The 24,022-nt window shown below is 38.3% G+C and overlaps 1 protein-coding gene across 16 annotated transcripts in view; it reads left to right on the forward strand.

The window, feature by feature from the left end:
• The window catches only part of SCEL (sciellin), a 126,888-nt gene that overhangs the window by 72,107 nt on the left and 30,759 nt on the right, over positions 1 to 24,022 (forward strand). For 8 of the 16 annotated variants that reach the window (XM_070380629.1, XM_070380622.1, XM_070380626.1 and 5 more), the window contains 8 exons: positions 3,612 to 3,671; positions 4,351 to 4,410; positions 6,018 to 6,077; positions 11,279 to 11,329; positions 12,230 to 12,292; positions 16,753 to 16,812; positions 16,948 to 17,007; positions 17,150 to 17,206. In XM_070380629.1, the coding sequence (XP_070236730.1) occupies positions 3,612 to 3,671; positions 4,351 to 4,410; positions 6,018 to 6,077; positions 11,279 to 11,329; positions 12,230 to 12,292; positions 16,753 to 16,812; positions 16,948 to 17,007; positions 17,150 to 17,206 (471 nt within the window). The remainder of the gene's footprint in view (positions 1 to 3,611; positions 3,672 to 4,350; positions 4,411 to 6,017; positions 6,078 to 11,278; positions 11,330 to 12,229; positions 12,293 to 16,752; positions 16,813 to 16,947; positions 17,008 to 17,149; positions 17,207 to 24,022) is intronic. The other 8 variants (XM_070380634.1, XM_070380624.1, XM_070380621.1 and 5 more) reach the window with 7 other exon arrangements.

A 24,022-nucleotide genomic window follows, 5' to 3' on the forward strand; every position in this document is an offset into this window, starting at 1 on the left:
TCTCAGCAGTGCTGGTGTGGTTGCAGACCCAGTGACCCGTTGTGTTACAGACGTGCAGTTTTTTGCAGCCAATAAACTAAGAAGAAAGCGCTGATTTCCCTGGTTACCTAGGTGTTTCAGGGAGGGAGCTTGAGGCAGTGAAAGGGAGCAGGGAGTCTAAAGGATCAGGGTTCAAATTCTGGCCTTGTCACTTCCCCCATGCTTCAATTTAGAGATCATAATGCTATCATACTTGGCACATTGGAGATACAAATAATTAACAGCAATAATAAAGATTCACATGAATTATGTTTTCTTAATGATTTAGATGGGGCTTCCTTGGTGGCTCAGCGGTAAAAAATCTGCCTGCCAGTGCAGGAGATGTAGGTTTGATCTCTGGGTCGGAAATATCCACCAGAGAAGGAAATGGCAATCCACTCCAGGTTTCTTGCCTGGAGAATTCCGGGGACAGAGGACCCTGATAGACTACAGTCCACAGGGTAGCAAAGAGTTGGACATGACTTAGCGACTAAACAACAACAATGATTTAGATACTTTCAAATACTTAATTTACTTTGACTCTACAAGAGAAATTCATGGTTTATCTTTCTAATTTTTATTAAAGAGAGTATTTCAAATCATTACCTACTGTTTTTCATAGGTTGAGGGGTGTGTGTGTGTATGTGTTTGCCTACGTGTACACATGCACACACACAAATGTATGCATTCACATGTGTATACTTGTGTGTGCATACGTGTGTGCCTACATGTGTGAATGCATATGAGTGTATGCATGTATGTGCAGACATGTGTGTGATTGTATACATCTGTCCAAATGCTTGTGCATGCCTGAATATATGTGTGAGTATATCCGTGTGCTTTTGTATGTATATGAGTACCTATGTGCACGATTGTGTATGTGTGTGCACTTGTGTGTATGTGTGTAAGAGTGTTGCAGTCTTTGTGTCTATTCGTGTATTTGTATGTGTATGCTTCCTGGGAGCCTTAAGGGCAGTAGTCTTCTTTTTTCGTTTCATCAAGCATCATTAAACTCTGTGGATCTCTTAAAAATAAAACAAGATTGTCTCCCTCCCTTATTAAAAAACTTTCAAAGTTCTCTTAATTCAGGTAGAATTAAGTTCTAAACTTGAGCGATGGCCTTTCACATGTTCAGTAAAGTCCAGCCAAACTTAGCTCTTTTCTATCTAGCCTTACTCCTGCCTTAACACTTCTGTGATTGCTATTCCCACTTTGGGTAGCTCTATTCCCAAATTGTTAGCTTCTCAAAGAGACTGTTTCTAACCATTGAATATAATTACATCACCACGTCCTCCTCCAAACCTAGCATCACAGGCACCAGGCACTGATTTTTTAATCCATATGTTATTATCTAGAATTGTAGCATTCATTTGTATGTTTGATTGCATATAGCCTGCCTCTTGCCAAGTTAGAATGGAAGCTTCTTTTTAAAATTTACTGATTTTAATTTATTATTTTTGACTGCATGGGGTCTTCGTTGCTGCACGCGAGCTTTCTCTAGTTTCAGTGAGTGGGGACTGCCCTCCAGCTGCAGTGCATGGGTTTCTGTTTGGGGTGGCTTCTCTTGTGTGGAGCATGGGCTGTAGGGCATGTGGGCTTTAGTACTTGTGGCTTGTGGGCTCTAGAGCGCCAAACTCTAGTAATTGTGCCCTTAGTTGCCTGCAGCATGTAGGATCTTCCTAGACCAAGGATGGAAATAGTGTTCCCTGCATTGGCAGGCAGATTCTTAACCACTGGACCACCGGGAAGTCCTGGAATGGATGTTTCTTTAGGGTTAAGCCTGTCTGTATTGGTCACAGCTATCCCAGCACTTGGGGCCATGGTAGGCTTTCTGTAACTGTTTGTGGATTGAAAGACTGCATAAGTATTGAAGAGATATACACTATGAGGCACTGCTTCCCACTGTGGAGCTCAAAATATTATTTTCCATTACTACTTTAACTAGCACATTCTTCTTTATTGAGTTTATGAACCTTAAAATTTAGACAACCCTCTGGGTGCTTTATTCAAAATAAAGAGATCAAGGTCTCCAACAGAACCAACACATATTACAAGAGAGGAGTTGCAATGCTTAATGCTGTGGGATTTCTTCTTGAGTACTCAAATGAGTACTACTGTTTCTAGTACTCAAAGTACTAGAAACAGAATTCTGGGAATATTTTTTTCTCAGTCACTGGCATTCGAATTCCACGTATTTTGTTTAGGCAACAAAGGGTTAAAAAAAATCAACATAGGATATTCTGGGGTAGAATAGTTGTTTTTTTCGGGGTTAACAATTTCATTATTTGCATGAAAAAGGTTCAAACTTTTTATTGCCGCTTTTAGCATGGATGTGCACATTCTCATACATCTGGAAATAAGTAAGAACTTGAGTCAGTATCTAGCTAGCTGCTTCCAGATATCTGTATCTTTTGATGTTGCATTGACACCACCTTGGAGACTTTATGATCTGATCTTAGCAGGGCCACGGGGCATGGGGATACAGGGTGTAAATGTCCCTTCTGTGGATGTTCTTTACCCATATGTTATCCTCCGTAGATCAGAGGCACGTTGGCTAGCACTGGGAATGTGGAAAACACATGTAGAAGCAATAGGAAAAAGAAAAATTCCATTAAGATCAGAAGCACAGATCCTAAAGGGTAACTGTAAAATATTGAGTCATTCTCAGTGACTACATGGTGTTTTACATTACAATTTTACATTATAACTTACATTTCAAAAGTTGATAGATTTTAATCTTATTGTTTATTGCCAACACAACCAGTCAAAATTTGTAGTTTTAATACACAGTAGGTACCAGCAGGAGATAACAGATTGTATATTATGGACTTTAACAAATTGCTTCTTGTTATTGTTGTTCAGTCGCTGAGTCATGCATGTCTGACTCTTTGCGACCCCATGGACTGCAGTACACCAGGCTTCCCTGTCCTTCAGCATATCCCGGAGCTTGCTCAAACTTATGTCCATTGAGCTGGTGATACCATCCAACCATCTCATCTTCTGTCACCTCCTTCTTCTTCTGCCTTCAATCTTTCCCAGCATCAGGGTCTTTTCCAATGAGTTGTCTCTTCATATCAGGTGGCCAAAGTATTGGAGCTTCGGCTTCAGCAGCAGTCCTTCAAATGAATATTCAGGGTATACTTATCTAAATCCAGTGTTTAAATAGAAAATCTGCTAATGGCTGACAATTTTACAAAATAAGTGTTCTCCAAAGTTCAAAATTCGCACAGCATGTTGGAAGCTGATGGGTAGAGTTGTGCCTTGTGGAATGTTTCAGGACTGTGTACACAGACTATTACAGAGTATGTTTAGTGCACCTGGAAAAGGTAAGGGCATAGCATTCAGTGAATCAAAGTAGAGGCCTATCTCAGTATTTGCTAGTGCCTGATGGCTCCAAGATTAAAGTATTGTCTCTCTGAGTCTCAATGAGTTTCAGAGATGTATAAATCCCTACATACTTCTGTGTGCTTTTAACAATCTTCAGCTCTTTGGCATGATCTCAGTGTTTATACTATTTCTGAGTTTTAATGAATAGTTTTATTAACTTGGTTGTAATCTGTTATCAACTTTACCACTTTTTCTATGTTTTAAAGGGGCCAGAGTCTTGACAATCTCATCCAAGTGACCCCTGAAGTTAACAGAAGTAACCCAAGGTGAGGATTACACCTTATCTTTCTTCCTTCCCATCAATTTGTGCATCAAGTTCTGAATCAGTCTGTGGCTCTCATTAGAGAAGCTGTGTTGAAAAGTGGTTTGGAGTCAAAACATCTGAATTCCACTACTTATCAGCTGGATATCTTTGAGCAAGTCCCTTGAATACCAAGCTGAGACTTCTTTAGTTATAAAATTAAGATCATAATGTCTGTTCCACTTTGTTGTTTGATTATTATAAAGATCCTGTGAAATAATGGATATAGAATCCCTTTAAAGAAAAAAGTGTTTAAATCCAAAAGTGTTTAAATTTCCATTTAAATCCCTTTAAATGGAAATTATTAACAAAACACAGTTTAATTATAGCTATTGCATCAGGTAGAATACTAAATGGGGCTGACAAGGTGGGATTTTTGGGGGCAAATAATTCCAGAGATGATCTTTTAAACTCAATCTTGCCCTAATTTTATGGTTTTATTTTGAGGGTATATAGGAAACTGATACCAATGAAAGTCAAAAAAGTTTTACTGTTTTAAGTGAAACATATAGACTGGTATTGATTTATCTCAAAACTTAATTGTAAAATTCATCTTGAGCACATATATCCTATAAAGTAATTAGTTTGACTTAATTAGTTGACATAATTTCATTTTTACTTATTACGTTTCTTTTTGTTTAAAGTTCCAAAGACCTGGATAACCTCATCAAAGTGAACCCAAGAACTGGGGAAAGTGTGCAAGGGTAAGCTTTAGTACATTCCTCTTTTTTGTTTCATGTTAACCAATGCTTAAAAACATACTTAAATCATCATTTCAGCAGACTGACACTGCTATAGTATCAATGGTAGTTCAAGAAAAAGCGTGTAAGCTGCACTACCTCATATGTAAGCTGTTAAAGACTTTGGTCAGCCAATTTCTAATACAATGTAGGTATTTTGATTCAGTAGGTGCAGTGTTTTCCCGGGATGGACAAGACACGTTTTTTCACAATTATATATCATTTATCTGAAATGTCCAGAATGGCAAATCCATTGGCAACCAAGAAAATAAAGTGTTTGGTTGTCAAGGGCTGAGGGAAATGATGGTTTTCTGGGTAGTCTTTTATGTGCAATCATTTTACTTAGCTATTTTTTTAAAGCTTTTTGTTTTGTTTTGGGGTGTAGCTGGTTAACAATGCTGTGATAGTTTCAGGTGGACAGCAAAGGGACTCACCCATTCATATACATGTATCCATTCTCCCTCTAACTCCCATCCCAGCTATCACATAACATAGAGCAGAGTTTCCTGTTCCAAACAGTAGTGGTCAGGACACTTTTATTGGTTAGTTTGTTTAATTTTCTTAAGCAGAGGGATGGCACAAGAGAGAGGAAAGAGCATCAGACCAGAGCCCAGAGATGTGGGTCTGGGCATGACTCTGCCCTCACTAACAGTGAGAAATGGCCCTGATCACGCTCCTGTTTAGACTTCGGTTTTCTCATCCTCACAGTAAGGAAATCGGGCCAGATGCTCCCTCGTCACTTCCAATGTTAATTCAGTTAATAATTTCCAGTAAGATGGTTGGTGTTATGACAAGTGTGCACACTCTGGAGTTAATTACATAGCTTTCCATTCCAGCCTTGCCACTGCAGGCCATGTGGGGAAAACTTCATCTTTGTGGGTCTCAGTTTTTGTGAAATGGAGATGATGATACTTCCTATTGTTGACCTGAAAAAAATAGATTGTCAGATATTTCTCCAGCTAAGACGGATTTGCTCAGATCATCAGAGAATTGTAGTCTGGGGTCTGCAACCATGGGGAGCCACATGCAAGTCCCTGCAGGGGAAGGAAGAACACTTTTATAGAGGGGAGGGGGGAAGGAGATTGGGAGGACCAAAGTAAACAGAGAGTTCACAGCTTTTCAATTGGCTGAGTCCTTGCCAGAAAAGAAGAACAGTCTTTCCTCTTCCTGCTGGATTCTGCTATTGGCACAGGGCAGGAGAGAGCCCCCATTCTGGTCTCCCAACTCTATTTCATTGAGGTTTCTGTTTATTAATATTTTTATACTATTTCATAGGGTTGATATGAGTATTGAATCATAGAAATCACTTAGCACAGTGCCTGGCACATCATGAATTTTCTGAAACCACTAATTATTGTTCATTATTTCTATGTGGTTATAGTTAGGTCCAAATATATATTTTCAGAGTCAACAATGAAAACCCTCCAATCTCTTGAGATGATCTCTATTTTAATAAATATTTTCTAGTAAAATATTTTTGTAACAAAAAATGCTCTTCCATTTTAGTAAATATTTTCAACCACTTGATGTAACCTGTCATATGATCTCATCCCTTTTTCCATGTCTTAAAGGGACCAAAGTCTTGACAACGTCATCAGAGTGACTCCAGAAACAAACAAAACTCACCAAGGGTGAGGTTTATGAAGCTCTTCTATTTCTCCGTTTCATTCTGTTCAACTTAGAAAATATGATAAAACTGATTGTTCCATCAAAGAAACTGCCAATAAGGGGACCCAAAACAACAGCTCTGTGTCAGAAAATTAGTGTTCAATTCCCTTATTCAGGGCTCCCTGGCTGTGAATATTTGTGGAGGAATTCCTTAAACTATGAGAATAATCTCTTATCCATGTGGGATTTGTTTTCCATGCTTGGGATTTCCTCAAAATAAATCGAGATTCCTCCTGGGATGAAGTATCTTCTCCAATTTCCTAGAAATAAGCAGCCTAAGAGAAGGTCTTCATGTGAAGAAAATCTCTTTCATTCATCCTCCATCTGTCATCATTTTTTCCCTCTCCTCTTCCATTTACACTCCAATAATTCCTAAAGTTGGGAGGTCATTTAAAAAAATTATAGTTAGTTCACTGAAATAATAAAGAATACAAAAATAATATTCTTTAAGGTACACTCTGTTGAGTAAATAAAGAGATATAGCCAAACCATGAACCTATAAACACATATTGTTATGCTAGTTTGAATGTGAGTTAAATATAAAAGGTACCAAAGCATACCTTCTCTCTCACAGAGTTTTCTATCTTACTTTGCTTCTAGGAATTCTATTTTTACAGTAGATAGCTATCATATAAAGTCTATTAGACTAGATCAGGAGTCAGACTTTTGCTTAAAGGGCTAGGGAATAAAATTTCAGGTATAGGGGCCCAAAACAGTCTTTATTTAAACTATCGATCATTAATAACACATTGTAAAGGAATGGGAATGGCTGTGTTCCAATAAGACTTTACTTGTAAAACCAGACTTCAGGCTGGGTTTAGCTTGAGGACCACAGACTGCTGATTCCTAGGCAGTATTTCATGTGGGTAGGTGAAGAGGATCAACCCTGCATGAACTTGGAACAGCTTCCAAAACACAGCCTCCATTGCATATATTGCTTCATTCACTTTATGGTTAGACTGAAGAATTTATCATTCTTTCATTTGAATATTGAGTTCTAAATTGTCCTTGTATTTTGTTCACTAAATAAAAGTATAATGTATTGTCACTGTCTAAAGGTCAGATACCAAATCCAGAGACCACGTAATACTTTATGTTACAGATTAAGATTCTATGAAAGACAGTTATCCCTTGTCTCTCGTCCAAGATGACTTAGTTTGTAAAGTGAAGAAAGCCTTAATCATATGACCTTCCCCATGCAATTTGTGTGAGCCTTGTTTCGGCACCCACCCTCTGCCATGTCTTGCATTACATCATGTGTTCATCTCTTCCAGTTGGTAGTAAAATATTTTAGTTTAGAGAATATCTGTTAGCTGTATAGTCTTGAACAAATTATTTCACCTCCTAGAATTCTCAGCTTCTTTATCTGTAAAGTGGGGATTGTAAGAATTACCTTCTTTGTGAATTATCAGAAAAATTAGCTTATGAAGCATTTATTCCCCAAGTACTTATTAGACATTACCTATTGGTATTATTATTACTGTTACAGTTTTTCTTCATTGCTGAGTCCCCATTGCACCACTCAATGCTTAGTTCAAACAAGATACCTAAGAAGTAATCTATTCGGTTGAATCTTATGAAATTGCTGACATTCAACAATTTTTGACCCACAAGATGACAATTTCAAATAATTCAATATAACAGAATGCAATAATTTACATGGAAGGATATGAACACGATAAAATTCATTTATAGATTAATCCTAAAAATTAGTTAGGTGATAGAAGCCTTTCTAGTCTCTTTTCTTTTCAGGATATACAATAAACTGTCCAATAATAATGTATATCAAGTTATATATCTTGTTTAGGCCTTTTGGTGTTAGAGTTGATATGAAAGCCCAGTGCAATAACAGAAATGTCTTTTTAGAGATTGTTGTTGTTTAGTCACTAGGTCGTGTCTGACTCTTTTGCAACCCCATGAACTGTATGTAGCCTGCCAGGGTCCTCTGTCCATGGGATTCTCCCGGAAAGAATCTATAGTGAGTTGCCATTTCCTTCTCCAGGGCATCTTCTCAACCCAGGGATCAAACCTGTCTCCTGCATTGGCAGGCGGGTTCTTTACCACTGAGCCACAAGGGAAGCCCCCTTTTAGAGCTATTATTGCCTCAGTTAAGTTCAGTTCAGTTGCTCAGTCTTGTCTGACTCTTTGCAACCCCATGAACCACAGCACGCCAGGCCTCCCTCTCCATCACCAACTCCCGGAGTCCGCCCAAACCCATGCCCATTGAGTCGGTGATGCCATCCAACCATCTTATCCTCTGTCATCCCCTTCTCCTCCTGCCCTCAATCATTCCCAGCATCAGGGTCTTTTCCAATGAGTCAACTCTTCACATGAGGTGGCCAAAGTATTGGAGTTTCAGCTTCAGCATCAGTCCCTTCAATGAATACCTAGGATTGATCCCCTTTAGGATGGACTGGTTGGATCTCCTTGCAGTCCAAGGGACTCTCAAGAGTCTTCTCCAACACCACAGTTCAAAAGCATCAGTTCTTCGGGGCTCAGCTTTCTTCACAGTCCAACTCTCACATCCATACATGACCACAGGAAAAAACATAGCCTTGACTAGATGGACCTTTGTTGGCACAGTAATGTCTCTGCTTTTTAATATGCTGTCTAGATTGATCATAACTTTCCTTCCAAGGAGTAAGCATCTTTTAATTTCATGGCTGCAGTCACCATCTGCAGTGATTTTGGAACCCAGAAAAATGAAGTCAGCCACTGTTTCCACTGTTTCCCCATCTATTTCCCATGAAGTGATGGGACCGGATGCCATGATCTTCGTTTTCTGAATGTTGAGCTTTAAGCCATCTTTTTCACTGTCCTCTTTCACTTTCATCAAGAGGCTCTTTAGTTCCTCTTCACTTTCTGCCATAAAGGTGGTGTTATCTGCATATCTGAGGTTATTGATATTTCTCCCAGCAATCTTGATTCCAGTTTGTGCTTCTTCCAGTCCAGCTTTTCTCATGATATACTCTGCATATAAGTTAAATAAGCAGGGTGACAATATACAGCCTTGACGTACTCCTTTTCCTATTTGGAACCAGCCTGTTGTTTCATGTCCAGTTCTAACTGTTGCTTCCTGACCTGCATACAGGTTTCTCAAGAGGCAGGTCAGGTGGTCTGGTATTCCCATGTCTTTCAGAATTTTCCACAGTTTATTGTGATCCACACAGTCAAAGGCTTTGGCATAGTCAATAAAGCAGAAATAGATGTTTTTCTGGAACTCTCTTGCTTTTTCAATGATCCAGCGGATGTTGGCAATTTGGTCTCTGGTTCCTCTGCCTTTTCTAAAACCAGCTTGAACATCTGGAAGTTCATGGTTCACGTATTGCTGAAGCATGGCTTGGAGAATTTTGAGCATTACTTTACTAGCGTGTGAGATGAGCGCAATTGTACAGTAGTTTGAGCATCCTTTGGCATTGCCTTTCTTTGGGATTGGAATGAAAACTGACCTTTTCCAGTCCTTTGGCCACTGCTGAGTTTTCCAAATTTGCTGGCATCTTGAGTGCAGCACTTTCACAGCATCATCTTTCAGGATTTGAAATAGCTCAACTGTAATTCCATCACCTCCACTAGCTTTGCTCATAGTGATGCTTCCTAAGGCCCACTTGACTTCACATTCCAGGATGTCTGGCTCTAGGTGAGTGATCACACCATTGTGATTATCCGGGTCATGAAGATCTTTTTTGTACAGTTCTTCCATGTATTCTTACCACTTGTTTTTAATATCATCTGCTTCTATTAGGTCCCTACCATTTCTGTCCTTTATTTAGCCCATCTTTATATGAAATGTTCCCTTGGTATCTCTAATTTTCTTGAAGAGATCTCTAGTCTTTCCCATTCTATTGTTTTCCTCTATTTCTTTTTATAAAAAGTAAATATAAAAAATGTATTTATTATAAAGAAAATAAATATTATTGCCTTTTTTGAGTACAAAAGCAAATTTTATTGTCAGAAGTCTTCTTTGTTCTGATATAGACCATGCATGAAGCATGATTCTGAATTGTTTAATATCTTGGAGTTGCCTCTATGTTACATATTCATATTATTTATATTACTTCCATACCTTAGAATCAGGAAATACACTCTCTTTTTTTTTTTTTTTAATTTTTAATTTTATTTTATTTTTAAACTTTACATAATTGTATTAGTTTTGTCAAATATCAAAATGAATCCACCACAGGTATACATGTATTCCCCATCCTGAACCCTCCTCCCTCCTCCCTCCCCATACCATCCCTCTGGGTCATCCCAGTGCACTAGCCCCAATCATCCAGTATCATGCATCGAACCTGGACTGGCAACTCGTTTCATACATGATATTTTACATGTTTCAATGCCATTCTCCCAAATCTTCCCACCCTCTCCCTCTCCCACAGAGTCCATAAGACTGTTCTATACATCAGTGTCTCTTTTGCTGTCTCGTACACAGGGTTATTGTTACCATCTTTCTAAATTCCATATATATGCGTTAGTATACTGTATTGGTGTTTTTCTTTCTGGCTTACTTCACTCTGTATAATAGGCTCCAGTTTCATCCACCTCATTAGAACTGATTCAAATGTATTCTTTTTAATGGCTGAGTAATACTCCATTGTGTATATGTACCATAGTTTTTTTATCTATTCATCTGCTGATGGACATCTAGGTTGCTTCCATGTCCTGGCTATTATAAACTGTGCTGCAATGAACATTGGGGTACACGTGTCTCTTTCCCTTCTGGTTTCCTCAGTGTGTATGCCCTACACTCTTTTTTAAAAAGTTCCAGGGTTTTGTTTTGTTTTATTCTGAGGAGAGGGAAGCAAGGAATACATGGAAATGATGTACACTTCAGATTTTTCTCTTGTTCATTACAACCTTGAAACAAATTCTAAATGCTGATTCTAGTACCAAATACAATACAGGAAATAAGAAATTTAAGAGCAACTTAAATTGAGTTTGTCTTGAAAGGAATAAGAATAAAACTAAATTTTCATATATATGTAGTTGTATAAGAAATGAATTTATATTAGCTATCTGGTTTCACAGAGAACTAAAAAGAATATTCAAGTAAAATGAAGTTTTGAATTAGCAACAATCACTTTATTCAATATTAAGATTAAAAAAATATACAAATTATAACTGATTTTATTTTATGTTACCAGCTATTAAAATTTACATTTTTCAGGAGCCAAGACCTGGACAGTCTTATTAAAGTGACTCCCTCAGCAAAGAAAAGGTAAGTTTATCAGTATTGTTGAAGACTCATGAGCAAGTCTTCAATTTATGCCCCAGAATAAAGTTAATTATTTGGCTAAGGATGTTTGAAAGGGATATGAAAAAAAAAAAGAGAAAAATTGATTTGCTGACATGTAATAATGCTGGATAGGTTTTTATATTGCTTCAATTTGTTATATTATAATATTGTCAAATTGTAATATTGAAGCTAATTCTGTATAATGACGTGAGAAATTCATTTAATGCAATTATAGTTTAACTAGATTATTACTGCAAATTTAGTTAATAAATTATAAGTTCATAAAACTGAATAAACCAAAGAATATTGGCTTTGTTCTCTTTCATAAACCTGAGGATTAATTTTTAAGTGACTCTTCAGAAATTTGGTGACATAACATCCCAATACTTGATTAGAAATATTTCTGCAAGAGTTTGAATATGCTCTGGTCTTCTTAAGAAGTTAAGGCTCATTGTCCACTGGAGCAAAAGTTAAGAAAAGCATGACAGAATAGCCAAGCTGCCTCTCAAAATTATTGTGATAATAATGTTGGTGAAAAGCCTTGTGCAGTTGTAAGGAATTATTGTGAACAGAGAGAGGAAGGATGTGGACAGGAGGCAACATGTGGTTACCTAATTCGCTGTCAGTTATTTCTTATACTTGGCCTAAAGAAGGCCTTAACTTTCATGCAACTCAATTTATTTGCAAAAAGAGAATGCTGATATTTAACTCAGTTGCTTTGAGGATTTAAAAAGATAACTATTTTAGACAAAGTAAAAACTCAGTACATTTATCACTTTTTGTCTAGGATCCCATCAAATGATTTACAAGTGTCAAAAGAAAAAACAGCAGTCATAAAATTTGCTAATTTCCAACTGGATTTGACCATTTATTTTGTTTTAGCAGTGAACAAGGTCTTGATGAACTTATTAACGTAAGCCCCAAAGCTGTCAAAAACACGGCTAGGTAAGACAAAGATGTTATTTATTTACTTTGGTTTGTTTCTCCTTAACTAAGCATAATATGAATATAAATGACTTGTAATCATTCCATGGGCAAACTGAATGTAAATCTTGAAAAGTCATCATGAATTTTATATATCTCTGATAAATAAGATGTGTATTTGCTAATAGAAAGAAAGACAACTCAGATAAAGCAATTGAAGGGAGTGACTGGGCTAGAAACATAATTTAGTCTATGCCCTGTTTATGATTTGTAGTATTGATGGCAATACCTTTGTTTCAGGGTTTGATTAAAATTTGTTAATGGTTGTTAATTTTTGAAAAAGAGCTGGACATCTCATTAGATTCATTATAAGCAAATTTATTCATCTCATTTTTGGAAAGTGATAGTTGGTGGAAATTTTATGAGGTTCATTATTTTTTAGATGATTTGCTGATCCTAGCAAAGTAATGGACCTAAAATGATAATTCTTTAAGTAGTATCTGTGATGATGAAAAATGAAATTCAATTTTTGCCTCTGGTTTATGGAGATTTTTATATCATTATATACTACTATTATAGACATATGTATATATTTAGATTATATATTTATATTTAATATTGTATATATTTAGATTTTTATATCATTATACACCACTATTATAGATATATATAATGTATATATTTAAAAATGTTTTTATGATTTCACTTTTTTGAGTTTATCTGGTACATAGAAAAATCACAAATTTTGGAGATGGAAAGAAGGAACCTCAGAGAACTCATAGCCCAGTCAGTTTGAACAATTTCGCAAACCACTATTTCAGTTAAAGCAGGGGCTGGTGGCTCAGATGGTAAAGAATCTGCCTGCAGTGTGGGAGACCTGGGTTCAATCCCTGGGTTGGAAAGATTCCCCCCTGGAGAAGGGAATGGCTACCCACTCCAGTATTCTTGCCTGGAGAATTCCCATGGACAGAGGAACCTGGCGGGCTACAGTCCATGGGGTCTGCAGAGTCGGACACAACTGAGCAACTTTCACTTTTCACGTTCCACTCAAACCTATTCAATTTACAGAAGAGGAAATTAAGACTCAGAAAGGTTAAGTGATTTGGCCAGGGTCACGGAGAAACTAGTGGAAGATGAACAGTGGTTCTGTGATCTGTTAGGCAGTGAATAATTACTGAACACCTACTGGGTTTGAAGCTTACAACTAGGTATCATTAGGTGCACATTAGGTATAATTATAGGCCGTGGGTGCCAAAAAAGAGAATTCAGTAGACATACTCAATCTTATTAACAGCAGGCAATTATCATAGATTAAAGCTAATTATGTACTGGGGGCACAGAGATGGGACTCCAAGACAATAATAGGTTGTCAATTTAATATATTACATGTACTGCTTGCTGAATATAGAATGTATTGTCAGTGAGTTGCATTTAAAAAAGAAAAGGAGAAATGAAATAGCTAATTCAGTAAATATGACAACCAGTAAAACTCATATTCATAGATTCCTAGGAGTAGAAGATGTTAAAGATGGGCAGAGGATTAGACTCAATCCCGTCTTCTCATTTTACAGATGAGAAGACAGAGGCCAGGGGCAAATATCTCATAGCCTTCTGTGAGTTCTTCCAACCCTCAGCCCAACTCCTGGTCTTTAAGTCACAGTTCACAGACTTTGATCTTAAAATAAATGAAAGTTGATCTAGCACCTCAGGAAAGAGTGGAAATTATAAAGCTAGGCCTTTTGCTGTTGCCTTGAGACAGCTAGAGGATGTTCTCCACTGCTTTCACAGGGTCGTGTGAAATGTTACTTCTGTCTTTGAAATGACTATGGCACAAATTTATGCCAATGACCGCAAAACACCTTATAACTTTTGAACTACATGAAGTGGGTGCATGCTAAATCACTTTAGTCATGTCCAACTCTGCTATGCTATGGACCATAGCCCACCAGGCTCCTCTGTTCATGGCATTCTCCAGGCAAGAATACTAGTGTGTTGCCATGCCCTCCTCCAGGGGATCTTCCCCACCCAGGGATTGAACCCACATCTCTCATATCTCCTGCATTGGCAGGTGGGTTCTTCACCACTAGCACCACTTGGGAGACCCACATGAAAGTAATGATAGCTAAATGTGCCAGTGTATCGCCCTATATCCTTAAAGCAAAATAAACGAAAGCAGTAACTTGAATAGGAAAAACATAACACTTTTTCCTGGATAAAATTCAGATCTCAGATTCCTGTGTTTTTTAAGAATCCAGGGCCTGAAAAAAGTGTCTATTTCATTGAAATTCACTGAAATAAGTTGCATGATACTATCAATCAAGGCAATTCAGGACTTGGTTTATTAACACAGGTGTTGTCATTTTAGGAGAAGTGGTAAATCATAGCACGTGTTTATGTTTTCTAAGCTAGTGATTCTCAAATTATAGACCAAAATCCATTAAATGGTCTTGTAATTAATTTAGTGACTGGCAGTCAGCATTCCCCCCCGCCCCAATTAACTAAAGTGAAACAGAGTAGAAAATGAGAGTTCTTCTTACGTTGGGAAGTCTTACTTTGTGAAGTTTATATTTTATTATGTATGTATGTCTGTCTTACTGACTGACTGAAAAGGTGATGTGTTGTGCTATGATGTAAAATGTATTTTTTAATGACTTCTATGATATAGTACTCCTAGAACTATGAGTAGAACTATAGAACTCTGATACAGTTCTATGATATAGCACAGTTCTAAGTTTTGCAATGAACCAAGTTTTCTGTCCTGAGCAGAACAGTAAAAAAAGGAAGTTCTCATGCTCATGTTTGCTTTTTTATACAATTTACTCTTAATTATGCTGGTAGGTGAAAATTATATGTTGTTACACAAAAATATTGAGCTTGATCTTATGTATTAAAAGGTTGAGGCCTTTGAACATATTATTTCCTCTACAAAATTTTATTCTTTGTACTTTTTTTTTCTTTTAGTGTATGAATAATCAACATTTTAAAGATTGTCTTTCAGGCACAATTTAATTTTACACAGATTTTATAACCAGTTTATACAAGAAAATTATATTTTGGATAATTCTCACATGTTTGGCATTTCTTTGATACTGTTTGTAGACACCAGTTGATTATCTTTAATTGAGAATATTATTACTGAAGATAATTCAAAACAGTGAAAATTCATTTAAGGGCTTTTTGTCTGCCATGGAGATCTAAGGACAAGGATAAGAGCTGAAACTCAGTGAAGCCATGAACTGGGAAGCAAATTCTGTGGAAAGGCTTAGGGGCTGGGGAGGGAAATGCACACCTTTTCCTCAGATTAAAAAAAAAATTTATTGGAATATAGTTGGTTTACAATGCTGTGTTAGTTTCAGGTTATATGTATACCACTCTTTTTTAGATTCTTTTCCCATGTAGGTTTTCTCAGACATTTTGATGATTAACCTCCAAGTGGTTCTCCTTTAGTTCTTAATCTCCCATCAGACTTTTGAAGAGTAAACTATGTTTTTATTTAAGGGAAGAGGACTTTGGAGGGGGAAAGAGATACAGGCAGGTAACTGTCTAAAATATACTGGAAGCAGGTGTTATCAATCCCAAGATTTCTTGCTACTGTGGGCTATTCTATTTCTTTGGATAAATATTATAAAATGGTTTAGAGGAACACTTTGAAAAATCACTAATTTCCAGCCCTTAAAAACAAAGTATTATATGGATGCAATGAGTGATCGCAAACCATGGTCTCTAACTGAGGAAAGAAAGTCATAGCATTTCAACTGGGAAGTCGACAGTTATCAGAGCATGTCCCTAATCTGACCATGATTTCAGCTTTTTAAGTCATCATAGAGGAAAGAGAAGTCACAATTTTTATGGATTACTGGAACTCTCTTTGCCAAGCCTTACGTTAAGTATAATCCCAGTTTTGGTGCTTATTAATTTTTTACAAAATGATATCATTAGTTGATGAATATGGTTTTTAAAATATCAAGGACCTTGTAATCATTTGTATCTTCGTATTGTTAAAGCATTCCGGAGTAAAAGTGGTGAATCACAAGATGTCTGCTGTGGACTCTGAGTCAGCGTGCCCTGGTAGATGGGCTCTGACAACAAACTGTGTGAAGTTAGAGTAGTTTTTCTCTTGATCCTACATAATGTATCCTCCCTGGATTGGTTGAAATGTATCTCAAGGCCGTTCTATGCCAAACCGGTAGGTCTCATAGATGAGTTTCCCTGTTGGCTCAGTGGTAAAGAATCCTCCTGTCAATGCTCAATCCTGGGGTTGGGAAGATCATCTGGAGAAGGGGATGGCAACCTGCTCCAGTATTCCTGCCTGGGAAATCCCATCGACAGAGAAGTCTAGCGGGCTACAGTCCATGGGGTAGCAAAAGAGTCTGACAACAACAACAACCAATGATAAAATAGCTAATCCCTTCTTCCAGTTCCAACCAACTTAAACCTGGATTATCTCTAACAAAACTGCTTTAATTTTTTTGCACTTAAAGAAATCAAGATCTTGATAAGCTCATCAAAGTGAATCCTGAAATTCTCCTCAAAAATCAAAGGTAATAGAACTGTATTAATTTTTGTACTTTGGGTAGGAAGAATGTTCTGTTTTACTGTTAGTTCAAGCAGATTTATAACTTTAGTGATCTTACCAAAATAATTTATAATTAACCTCTTTATTTTTCTATTTACAGAAACCAGGATCTCGATAAACTCATCAAAGTGAATCCTGCAGTAATCAGAAGCAATCAAAGGTAATCAAATAAAAGCAGTCATTTCATAGCTCTCCTGTCTGTTGCTCCTGACAGAGCAGATTTATAATACTGGTTTACAGACCTAGCACAAACAAAAAAACCCCATTACCGATTGGAGTTTGTGTTTTTCTCTTTTTAACAGCCAAGCTTTAGACAATCTCATTCAAGTGAAACCTTCAGCACTCAGAAATACTAAGCGGTAAGTGACTTTGCCTAACTATCTTGCTGCTGCTGCTAAGTCACTTCAGTCGTGTCCGACTCTGTTTGACCCCATAGACATCAGCCCACGAGGCTCCCCCATCCCTGGGATTCTTCAGGCAAGAACACTGGAGTGGGTTGCTATTTCCTTCTCCAATGCAGGAAAGTGAAGAGTGAGAGTGAAGTCGCTCAGTCGTGTCCGACTCTTAGCGACCCCATGGACTGCAGCCCACCAGGCTCCTTCATCCATGGGATTTTCCAGGCAAGAGTACTGGAGTGGGTTGCCATTGCCTGTACCCAAAGTTCTTTCTTTCTTCTCTTTTTAAAAAAGAAGCCTTTTGTTTTTCTTATGTTGAAATGAGCACACATTTATAACCCATGTGTTTCCTGTCAGCAAAGAACATGTTGTACTCTTCCGGAATCAATTGCATTCTCTCACATGCAGTTGTATATTTCTTATTTGCACGAAGACAAATTAGTGTTTGTTGTCTAGAGGAAATAGAGTATCAGGACTGAAATGAAAAATGTATGAAATTAATTAAGAGTAAAACACATTTTGGAGAAGCTGGACCAAACCAGTGATTTACATAGATGCTTACAGAGGATTGGAGCATTGGAAAGGATATTGAGTCTTCAGAATTACAGCTCCAAGTAAAGCCAGCAGATTTTAACCTTGAACTTCCATTTTGAGTTTTGTAAATATCTTTCAGTTCACTATCTTTATGTCATACATGTTTAGTTGCTAAATTGTGTCCGACTCTTTGCAACCCCATGAACCATAGCCCACAACAGACTCCTCTGTCCATGGGATTTCCCAGGTGAGAATACTGGAATGGGTTGCTATTTCTTTCTCCAGGGAGTCTTTATGTCCTATCTTTATGTTATATCTTTCACCAAAAGAGCTTATTCATCAATAATGCACCAGAGTGCATTGTATCAGAAGTCTACATTGTTCTGCTGACCTGAAATTTTGTTGTAATAAATATATAGCTAGGAATTATGGTCTCGCTATTCTGGGATGAAGAAAGCAAATAACATACAGAAAAGTGCTCTGAAGCCACGGTAGCAAGAGGACAGTGTGACATGCTTATCAGCCTGGTTCTTATGTCTTTTAGTTTGTTTTCTACATTAGTGTTTTCATTTGCCCTTTCTATTTGTGTGGTTTTTTTTTTTCCTTTTCTTTAAAAAAATTTTACAACATTGTGTTGGTTCCTACCATACAACAATGCAAACCAACCATAATTACATGTATATTGCCTCCCCACACCCACCCCAGTCCTCCTCTCCACCTCTACGTCCAGCCTCCCTTCCCTCCCCCTATTCCACCCCTCTAGGTCATCACAGAGCGCTAGACTAAGCTCCTTGTGTTATACAGCAACTTCTCATAGCTATCCACTTTACACACGATAGTGTATACATATTGATGCTGTGCTGTGCTGTGCTTCATCACTTAGTCATGTCCGACTCTTCACGACCCTATGGACTATAGCCCGCCAGGCACCTCTGTCCTTGGTGATTCTCCAGGCAAGAATACTTGAGTGGGTTGCCATGCCCTCCTCCAGAGGCTCTTTCCAACCTAGGGATTGAACCCAGGTCTCCCCATTGCAAGTGGATTCTATACTGCCTGAGCCACCAGGGAATCCCTGGAATGCTCCAGGCCAGAATACTGGAGTGGGTAGCCTTTGCCTTCTCCAGGGGATCTTCCCAACCCAGGGGCCAAACCCAGGTCTCCCACATTGCAGACAGATTCTTTATCAGCTGAGCCACAAGGAGGCGGGCGGGGGGTGTGGGGGCTGATTTGATGATAATCAGCCAGGATATTCAAGAATCATCGTAGAATAAACAGGAAAGACTGAGCTGCCTATTTGAAAAAAGGGAGTTCACTCAATGTGTTCAGTCACCTGTATCTACAGTGTATCTTTGTGGCCCATTGATTTTAATGGGTAAAGAGAGGGGGCATTTTAACATGCCTCCCAGTAGAAATAATAGCCACAAAGCACTTTTACATCCAATTCAGTGTGACAGGAGCACTGATTATTTAATAGTATAACAGCAGTGAATCAGAGTTGCTTTTGTGTGACTTTGCTGACATTTCCAGCAGCTGTATATTTAATTCACAGTTAGGGGCGGAATAAGCTTCAGTCATCAATCAGAATGTGAGCAGGTGTCCCTGAGCTCTTCTAGGAGCCCAACAATGTGAACAAATGCAGATGTGCACAGAATTTTCATTTACTCAGGGAAAAACCATTTGACTTTTAGCAGTGAGTTTCACATTTTCATGAACCAACATTAAAGAAAGATAAATATTTCTCAATTATCTGTAGCCTATAAGCAGCTGCTCCCATATGAAGGTTGAAACACATCCAGTGATACAGGTCTTTACTGTTAGAAGGGCATCATTCATCTAAAGTAGAAAAAATACTCTGAACTATTTGTAGAATTACGCACTGTGTGCGTGCTAAGTGGCTTTAGTCGTGTCTGACTCTTTCTGACCCTATGAAGGTAGCCTGCCAGGCTCCTCTGTCCATGGGAGTTTTCAGGCAAGAATACTGGAGTCGGTTGCCATGTCCTCCTCCAGGGGATCTTCCCGACCCAGGGATCGAACCCACGTCTCTTATGTCTCCTGCGTTGGCAGGCAAGTTCTTTACCGCTAGCGCCACCTGGGAAGCTCTTGTAGTATTATACTTCCTTCTTTATAAAGGGTTTCCTATTTGCGGAGACATGTCTTGCTAGTATTTCAATAAGACAAGAATTCTTCTCTATCTCCCTATTGTGTCTTTCTCACATTTCTGCTCAAGACAGAAAGCTGGAGATGGGAGGCCACCTTGACCCTTTCTGTTGCTTCATTCCCCGGAATCAATAGGTCAGTTTGAATGCTTCTCCTAATTATCTCAGGAACTGAGACACTTCATCATCCCCACTTGCTACTAGAGCCCAGCTTACTGTGAGGTCTCCTGACTAGTCCATCTGCTGTCAGTGATACCTTCTGCCCTCAGTCCATCTGCCACACTGTCGAGTGATCTTCCTAAAACATAAATCTGATCCTGTCCTTCCTCTGATGAAATCCTTTGGTGTCTTCTCATTGCCACTGGATAACATGTACCCCTTAACCTGATTTCCAAAGCCTAGCATGATGTTGCCTCCACAGGTTTTCCACCCCCATTCCCTGCTAGGCCCCACCCACAAGCAAAGTCCAGCCACTCACTCTCTGACCTGCTCATACCTTGCTCCTCCGCCATCATTCTTGCAGGGATAACTGCTATTTATACTTCAAGTATGAGCTTAGATGTCTTTTACTCAGGCTCTGAGAAGCCCACCCTGACCCATCACTTCTGCTTCAGGTCCTTCTAGATGTTCTCAAGCTATTATTCTGTTCTGCAGAATGTTTGCCTCTTACAGGGAATTATTATTTAATAATCTGTCTTCAACTACTGGGTTTTTAAGAGCAAATATTGGGTCTGTCTTGTTCACTTCTTTATCTACAGTGCATAGCACAATGTGTGGCACACATTAGGTGCTTAATAAATATTCTCTGAGTTACATGCTAAATCTCAAAATAAATGAAGACCTGTGATCACCTAGCTAGATAAAACCTATAGTGCCTCATAACTCTAACACTCTGAGCCCTCAGGAGTAAAACCAGACTGGAGGGATCTGATATCCTATGACTGGCTTCCTTGCTTAAACCAATGACTCTATTTTGAGCCACAATCTCAATGAACCAGAGTGAATTAGAGCCACTGAAATTCTTGATCATATCTTATATTTAAAATATCTAAGTTGATCATTTTCTCTATGGACCTGTTAATTTCTTTAATACAAAATCTTTAAGATTCCCTCATTAAAGCTAATTATAAAAATATGTAATGCTGGGCCCATATCGAGAAGTCAATAGAGTTGAAGAATTATAGCAGTTATCTCACTGTGTCCTACATTTCTTTCAGAGAGATAAATATTCCTTTTGAACTAAAGCTTAAAGCCTAAGATTTAGTTCTTGGCATAAAAGAAGTACCATAGTGAATTTTTTATATGGAGGCTTTTAATTTTGCAAATGTGTTTGATACTCTGCAAAAACAATTTAAGTAAGCTGTAGAGAGAGAAACATATTGCTGCTTTTAATAAACACCTCCCACACCTCATAAGAGAGGAAGAGCAGTTGGGAGTGATCTGTTAACTTTCACGTAGAGCATATCTTATGAAAACCTGTATTATACAAGACATAATGATAGCTTGGTCCCTGGAATCTCTCTTTTTTTTTTTTTTTTGGCCTAATCTGCTTTGTTAAGAAGTGTTATATTCCTTAATGGGGCTGTGGAAAATAGATTGCATGATTATAACAGATAAATACCTATATTCCAAATGTATGCCATGACTCTACATAACAGATAACTCATATTTCTTCCTAAACATTTTGAAGTCTACATAAAGAAAAACATTTTTAGTTACTATGGTTAACAAAATTTCTTTATAGCACTTCTTGCTGGATCCACAGAGAATTGGTGGTTTTTCTTAAAGTTGATTCTGACTGCTCATAAAATTACAAAATTACCAGGTCATCCTTCCATCGAACCGCCACAGAAAGGGTTTGGAATCAAGCCTTTGTTTGACCCTGCAGCATTTGGCTGGGCTTCTATAAAAATCTATTTTTCACACTTTGACTCACAGCTTTTCATCTTCTATCACGGTGTAAAAGACATGACGTGATAGATGTGGTCTTAATTAAAAAATGAACATTTATTTTCACATTCTTCAGCTTGGTAAGTTTATGGGCAATCTGAACTTCTTTTTATTGTATCTCCAAATCTAGCTGATGACACCAGTCAGGGTGAACAGCCAGAGAAAATCCACATTTTGTACTTTTCATAACCTGGAACTTTTAATTTTGCTTTAAATATTAGTATAGAGGATTCAGAATAAAATCTTATAGCCCACTCTAGCAAACTTGATATGTGGCACCATTTAATAAAAACAGCAAAATTTCTATAACCCTAATAACATGGTTTATTTGATGATTCACAATTATATCCCTTTTGGAGTGTGCTTCTTTGAAGGCAAGTACAGGTTCCAATTTTGAATTATCTACCTGGAGTGGTTGAATTTGTGAGCTTCTGGTGTCTCCTCCTTGCTTAGGTCTAAATCCACTTCTGCCCTCCTTCACCATAGCTAGGATCCAAAAGATTGGGTCCTGGGGGTGGGGTTGGGGAATGAAAGTATAGACAGATCAAAGATGCAGTATCTGCAGCAACTGGGAGTGGAAAGTGCTAAGCAGGTAAGGGTAGCTGGCATCAGGCTCAGGAACTATACATAATAGTATCTGTCGTGAGGGCAGAAGTGAATCTGTATTTGTTCACTAGGACTGCCATAACTAGAACCATAGTCTGAGTGGGTTAAAACAGAAATTTGTTTTCTCATCATTCTGGAGTCTAGAGGTCTAAGATCAAGAAGTCAGTAGGGTTGGTTCCTTCTGAAGGCCCAGATGGAAGGATCTATTCCAGGCCTCCCTTCTTGGCTGGTAGAGGGCTGTCTTCACCATTTGTCTTCACGTTGTCTTCCGTCTGTGTGTATCTGAGCCTAAATTCCTTCTTCTAATAAAGATGCCATTCATATTGGATTAGGACCCACACTGATGACCTCGTTTGAACATAAGGATCTCTGTAAAGACCCCCTTCTCCAAATAAAGGCACATTCTGACATGCTGGTGTTAGGACTTCAGCATATAAATTTGGTGGAAGGGCAATATTCGACCCCGTAAGGAAGTGTTCCAAAATAAGAAAACAAAGCTAGGGTTGGGAGCTGAGTGAAAAAAAGGAAAGAAATATGTGCAATTCAGGGGTGAAGTAAGGCAGGTTCTGGGTGACTGATGCAAATGGAAGTGAAATGTCCATCACTGTCTCTTGTGAACATTTTCTCTGTGGTCCTGGTGCATAATTTGTACCTAGATGTGTGCGGAGCTGGCTATCTTAGAGGTTCAGGGCCTAACATCTTTCCCCTGCGGTCCTTTTCATGTCTTTTCCCAGAGCTGGGTAAGGTAGCAATAAATTTCCACCAGAGAAGGAGAAAAGAGAATTTAAATACATTTAAGGCCATAAGTATTTTTGGAGCAGCTACTGCGTGCGAGGCCGTGTTAAGTCACAGTAATGTGATTTTATTCTTAAGTCATAATGAAAAACACCAGCTTCCTTTAAAAATGCCACTCAGTTCATCCAAGGTTAGCTTTGGAGGGAGAATCACTTCCTAGGATAGAATCCTCCTTCCCCAAGATTCACATTTCTGGGTGCTCTCTCAGTGTTTGCCTCTGCCAACCATCCCAGTTTGACGTTGCTGGGAAACCGGATTATGGAAGACCATGATCCTTTAAAGTTAAGTCAAATACTTAATTTTTAATCCACTATTCACAAGTGTTTAGCGAAGAATTATTTTCAAATGTTAACGGGGAGGATAATTTAATACCCTGGCTGTTAAAATAGTATGGTGAGTCCTGAGGTCGAGAGGTGTTTCTAGTAATTAAGGAAGGACCATCAAGGACTATAAAGAAAGCTGAGTGCCAAAGAACTGATGCTTTTGAACTGTGGTGTTGGAGAAAACTCTTGAGAGTCCCTTGGACAGCAAGGAGATCCAACCTGTCAATCCTAAGGGAAATCAGTCCTGCATATTCATTGGAAGGACTGATGATGAAGCTGAAACTCCAATACTTTGGCCACCTGATGCAAAGAACCTACTCATTGGAAAAGACCCTGATGCTGGGAAAGATTGAAGGTGGGAGGAGAAGGGGACGACAGAGGATGAGATGGTTGGATGGCGTCACCGACTTGGTGGA

The sequence above is a fragment of the Bos mutus genome, chromosome 12 (assembly GCF_027580195.1).
Source record: "Bos mutus isolate GX-2022 chromosome 12, NWIPB_WYAK_1.1, whole genome shotgun sequence".
Taxonomy (NCBI): Eukaryota; Metazoa; Chordata; class Mammalia; order Artiodactyla; family Bovidae; genus Bos; species Bos mutus.